The sequence below is a fragment of the Corythoichthys intestinalis genome, chromosome 5 (assembly GCF_030265065.1).
Source record: "Corythoichthys intestinalis isolate RoL2023-P3 chromosome 5, ASM3026506v1, whole genome shotgun sequence".
Classification (NCBI taxonomy): domain Eukaryota; kingdom Metazoa; phylum Chordata; class Actinopteri; order Syngnathiformes; family Syngnathidae; genus Corythoichthys; species Corythoichthys intestinalis.
In genome coordinates this window covers 20,081,439-20,087,748 of record NC_080399.1, presented here as the reverse complement: position 1 = coordinate 20,087,748, position 6,310 = coordinate 20,081,439, and the positions used below count along the sequence as shown (strand labels likewise).

General features: G+C 40.7%; 1 protein-coding gene across 1 annotated transcript in view; it reads right to left on the bottom strand.

Moving 5' to 3' along the window:
* Nucleotides 1-2,039: 2,039 nt before the first annotated feature.
* nell2a (neural EGFL like 2a) overlaps nt 2,040-6,310 on the bottom strand; it is a 248,309-nt gene continuing 244,038 nt past the window's right edge. The window contains exon 20 of the mRNA XM_057837033.1: nt 2,040-2,673. Within this exon, the coding sequence (XP_057693016.1) occupies nt 2,632-2,673 (42 nt within the window). The 3' untranslated portion in view covers nt 2,040-2,631. The remainder of the gene's footprint in view (nt 2,674-6,310) is intronic.

The window sequence follows — 6,310 nt, the reverse complement described above, 5'->3', positions numbered from 1 at the left end:
GACTGCGGGGAGCCGGCGCGGGAGGAACTTGACTGCGTGGAGCCGGCGCGGGAGGAACTTGACTGCGTGGAGCCGGCGCGGGAGGAACTTGACTGCGTGGCTGCGACACGGAAGGTCCTCATCCGCAGCGCTGCGAGAATGAAGAAGGTGGCAGATCGTCGTCGTTGTCAAGCTCCAGACTACAAGGCGGGGCAGAGAGTCTGGTTGTGTGCCAAAGACCTGCCCCTTCGGATGGCTTCCAGGAAGTTGGCACCTCGGTTCGTGGGCCCTTACCCAATTGCCAAAGTGATTAACCCTGTCTCTGTGCGCCTCCGTCTTCCCAGGTCCCTCCGGGTTCACCCCACCTTCCACGTTTCCAGGATTAAGCCAGTTAAGGAGAGCTCCCTCGTCCCACCTGTCAAGCCGCCGCCTCCACCTCGCATGCTGGACGGGGGTCTTGTCTATACGGTCCGGCGGCTCCTGGATGTGAGGAAACGTGGGCGTGGTCGACAGTATCTGGTGGACTGGGAGGGGTATGGCCCGGAGGAGAGGTCTTGGATTCCTGCAAGTTTCATTGAGGACAAGGACCTTATCAAGGACTTTGAGGCACAGCGGTCTCGTGGGTCGTCTGGAGCCGCCCCTAGGAGGGGGGGTACTGTCACGTCTCGGAAGTCTTGTTAATGTTTTGTGTTGATTCATGTCATTCTTTTATTTTGGTACTGGCATGCCTCCTAGAGTTAACTTTACTTCCTGCCCTTGCCAATCAGGCTGATCGCGTCCACCTGTCATCCTCTGTATAAATAGCCTGCTTCCAAACTTACCCAGTGTCGGTTTGTCTGCTATCCTGCCACGTCCTACGCCACGTCCTTGTGTAAGCCCCTTTTTTGAGAACGATTCATGTTTTTGAACCAATGCCTTTTTTTGTTCCTAGTGAACTATACTCAGTTGTTTGAGGTCCAGCTGTTGCTGTGAATTTTTGTTGATTAATATCCAGCCTTTGCTGTGAATTTTTGTTGATTAATGTCCAGCCGTTGCTGTGAATTTTTGTTATCTTCCCTTTTTGAACTTTATGAACTGGAAAATAAATCTTTGTTTGGATTGAACTGTCGAGCATTTGGGTCCTTTAGTGCATCCATGTCATAGGCCTCTCTAATCTTTTCAAGTAGGAGAACTTGCACAATTTGTGGTTGACTAAATACTTATTTGCCCTCCTGTATATTCAAGATGCTAATTGCAGCTATCCAGAGTGAAACCCCCCACTTCACACCAAGGCCATAGGAGTGTGTAGGGGGGTTGTCTACTTGATTGCTCGTTTGAGTGGTCTGACAAAGCCAAGTAGTCAGTTTGGTATCAGGGTCATTTGACGCCTTTCTGGTCTTTTTCTTTTATAGCCAAAAAACCCTGCGACTTCGAGTGTTAAAAAGGTGGAAAGGCATGATAAAAGTGTAAACTCCATTTACCATTACCATTTAACCAGTCAGAGGACAGGGGTAATACTAGTGCAAGAGTGAGGCACGGCTGCATCTGAGCCGAAATAACCCATACTTGTGCAGGTGAGAGACACGGCTGCATCTGAGCCAAAATAACCCAGTTTTAAATAGACTTTTTTTCATATCGGCCAGTCAGATTAAAAAAAAAAAAAAAAAAAATTCCAAATGTTGGCACCGGTAATCAACCCGGCCGATAATCGGTCTATCCCTAGTGAACACGCAAGTCCTAATTGGATCATTATTTTTAAAGTCCATGAAAACAGTTCATCGAATCATAATTTTAATCCGAAAACTGATCAGATTGAGGACATTTTGCCTTTGTAAACATAGCCAGTGAAGTTATGATGTTACTTTCAGTTGAAAACCCAGTGTGGTGGCCTCCTAGATTGATTAATTATTCTGTTTAATATAGTACTTATATTGTATGGGAATAAGAAATTAATCTGAATGCAGAACAAAACACTGTTGCTGCAAGGAAAAAAGTACATTACATACAAAGTAAATTAAAAGATAAACTATTGATCATCTAAAATACAACGAAAAAGAAAAAACACACATAAAAGACAATGCTAATGGAAATACTTTATTTCACTATTACACACTAACAAGCTGGGAAAGAAAGATAATAAAAAATGAAAAATATGACCCGAAACTTAAAAGTGCAATAAAAAGCTACAAAGCACCACATAATACAGACGACTGCTAAGTGGCAAAACGAGTGGTATCAGGCGCTAAGGACTCATCAATATCATCATTATATTAGCATTTAAGAAATTTGCAAAAAAAAAAAAATGTTTGAACATCAAGCACAGTCATGCCAGTTAATATTTCTATTTTACAAGGTTCATGTGGATGCTTGAACGAAGCGTGAAGGCCATCATCATCATCATCATCATCATGTTAGTTGTCATACACGTTTAGTAGAAAGACGACTTAATTTTTTATTTTTTTTATGAATGCACCAAACCTGCTGGCATTTACAATGAAACAATAACAATCAATTGTACGCCTCCAGCCGCTCTAAAAACAAGCCTGACGACATCAGTGGGGAGACATTCAAATGTGGTGGTGGTGATGGGGATGTTTTTTTTTCTTCTTTTTTTCCCTAGACTTTTTTCCTGTATTTTACATGGAGAATGCTGTACAGGTGCCTTTCCAGCCACTAAAGGCACATGGGGTCCACTGAGCAACAGATGTGTCCGTTCTGTCAACACAAGCACAACACAAATGGTCGGTGAACCATGTCTTAAAAGGCCATTACACAACTTCAGATGTCTATTTTCAATGATCAATCATGACACAAAAGCATGTAAAAGTGGGGTTGAATTTGTCTCTGTGTGTCACTTTGTATGGTCAAAATTGTGTGTTTCGATGAAAAAGAAAATATAGTAGGAGGAAACAGCCAGGATCTTTTGTCGTAGAATTACATACAGTGGTACCTTTACATACAAACTGTATTCGTTCCAGGACCTGGTTTGTAAATGAAAATGGTCGTATGTCGAGCTGGGTTTCCCCATAAGAATACATTATAATTCGATTAATCCTTTCCACAGCCCAAAAACCTATGCTAAATCCTAAATGCGGAAGTTTAGAATTTTTGAAATTAGCATACCTGTCAAGTTGTACTGTTTCGGTGCAATTTGTACAAGTGAGCACTGATTTTTAAATGTGTACACCGTACGTTCAAAATCTGTACGTTTTTCGTGCATTACGTTGTTTTTTCTCTGTTCGGATTTTGTCACCGTTTCAGCAACGAGACCATGTGCATTATAAAGCGTTACTACGTTGGTTGAATGACGCAAGAAAAGTCAGAGACACGGAGAGAGAAGAGTGTTTGTTGTGACGCTGTAGCAAACGCGATGCTAGGTGGCTCCAATATTTCCTGACTGTAGCCGACGGCCTACAATATACGGCCAGATATCACATGCATATAGAACTACATGCGAAGTGACAGACTCGGCGGCGTTAGTAAACAGCCGCCATTTTAAAGCAGTAGACTTCGCAGAAAGGCTCTGTTGTAGTGAACCTTCCTAGCGAACCTAAGTAACTTTTGATCTAAAATACTCCTAAATCGCCAAAATCTTGACTTGAATTTATCTTTAAATGATGAAACAGTTTTAAAACTTTCACATGTCGAAAGTAGACAAAAGGGAACTAATGCAAAAACGGGATCAATTTTAACAACTTTAACAGTTGATTCAGAACATTAAATGACTTCCAAACATAGCAAAGCTAAGTTTTTCTTTTTTTCTTTAAAAACAAAGAAAAAAATTTAAAAAACATGAAAGGTAACACCAGTTACTTTGCCAAGTAACTAATTACTCTTTAAAAGTAAGATTAACAACACTGGTCATAAAGATGAAGTCTGCAGAATGAAAAGTGACGGAAGCGGAGATTTTATTCTGCCAATTTGTTGCCGAACACAATTTGCCTGCAACTATTGCTGATCACTTCTCAGAATTAGCAAATGTTCCCTGACTCAAAGATTGCTTCGGTAAGTTAATTTTTATCAGTTGACCTTTTTAATTTATAACTGAACACACTAACGAACTACTTTCAAGTCAAACTGAATTGCGAGCTGAAGTGCCATGAAGTGCAGCCATCAAAAGACATGATAAAAATTGCCAAAAGTGCACATACAATTATAACAAAAGTCACTGTTAAATGTCACTTAACGTCACTATTTGTTAGATTGCCAGCGGCCTCGGGTTGACAGGTATGCATTAGGTTTAATCTTCGAATTAGCGGGAGGTTAAATTAATCGGTGGAGTTGATTTCAACTAATTCGGTGCAGTTTCTTAGTTATTTACTATTTTCAGGACTCCGGAATGGCTAAGCTAGTGCGACTCAATGGTCCCTTCCTAGCATGCCATTAAAAAAAGACAACAACAACAACATACTAACAGATCTAACATAGTCAAATAAATTCAAAGTGCACATCGTTGTTCAAAATACCCATGTGGCCAAAATAATGTCACAATCAAACTGATGTAATTCATTGATTTCTGCGGGACTTTTTTTTTAGATGCGTAATGCGACCACAATAGAGAGGAGTTCTTCAGCCACTCGTGCTCATGCTGCATTCGAGGAAGGTGGGAAGTCGGACTTATCCCACTCGGATGGTACCAGTTGCGACCTCAAAGCGTTCCAAGTAGGGTTGTTTTTTTGCTCCCGATCCTATCCCGATCGTTTTAGTTTGAGTATCTGCCGATCCCGATATTTCCCGATCCGATTGTTTTTTTTTGGATAATTTTTCCCGATCATATACATTTTGGCAATGCATTAAGAAAAAAATGAATAAAACTCGGACAAATATATACATTCAACATACAGTACATTCAATATACAGTACTGTATTTGTTTATTATGACAATAAATCCTCAAGATGGCGCTTACATTATTAACATTCTTTCTGTGAGAGGGATCCACGGATAGAAATTCTTGTGACTTTGTATATTGTGACTAAATATTGCCATCTAGTGTATTTGTTGAGCTTTCAGTAAATGATACTGTAGGCATGCCCAAATGCATGATGGGAAGTGGAACCATGACTGTGCATAGTGCTACCAATGGATATATCTTCTCTGCGTTGGGAAATAACATAAGGTGTTAAGAAATAGATCAATTGCTGCCTTGCTTCCCCACATTGCTTCCCATGATATTTCTAATCGTAAGGAGAGGGATTGTAAGGCTCTAGCCAATTGAATAAGGCTCCGAAGGCTGCCAAAATTCACTCTACTCATTTTACGCTGCCTTTTATCTCTCTATACAGGTAAAACGGCGTCATTACAGATTGAGTGCGCCAATGCGTGAGTGGGTCGTGCAGCGCATGCATTAATTGTGCTAAATTTATTAACATGATACATTTTTTAAAAAATTAATTACCACCGTTACCGGGATAAATTTGCTAACCCTACCTTAAGCCTAAACTAAAGACTCTGGATGAGTGTAACATTTTATGTCTGTAACGTTAAATACAATTAGAAAACGATTTAATTTAAAAAATATATATATATTAAAAAAAGGCATGGCCGATATTTTTTTGCCAATTCCGATACTTTAAAAATGACGTGATCGGGATGCCGATCGATCGGGACATCTCTGGTTCCAAGCGTTTTTTTTTTTTTTTAATTTGGGCATCAAAAGGTACGTTGACCTCCAGCAGACATGGCTTCTCGTAAGTGATCAAATAGTGAAGGAAAAACGACGGCTAAGGTAAATCGACCACACTGTAAACTGTCTTCTTTAGTTCTACTATTGACGGTCTGCTTTTCGACGGGCAGCGCATTTTTTGTCAAGTGACATCTGACTGAACTCGTGAAGCCGGTGTAGTTTTTTTTCCTGACTTCGCGAGCCAGTTCAAGTGGCGTTCCGATGATATTTATCCTGGTCGGAGGTTGGAAAACTCCGATTTCCCACCTTCCTGGAATGCAGCATCAGTCTATAGAGTCTTAACTGAAGAACGGCAACAAAGTGAAATGTGCATTGAGAGGCTGCGGAAACAGAAGAAATGGGCAAATGAGAGTTTCCACAAATTCCCTATGAAACACATGGAAAAATACGAACTGCGAATACTTGCTGCTGGCTACGACACAAACACACCGAAGGAAAAAATATCGCTCCACTCTGCAGCCTGTTAACTACAGAGCTACTGGATTACAAATGTTGCTGTTCATACTGCAGTTACTGACATGCAATGGTAAGTTTTAATAACTTCATCCTGAAAACATAGCCAACGCTATTAATTGCATGGGTCATCGGTGATTTTCATGCGTACATATGTTGTTTTTTATTGGCATGCTAGGACTGGCTCATTGAGTCGCACAAGCTTAGCCACTCCA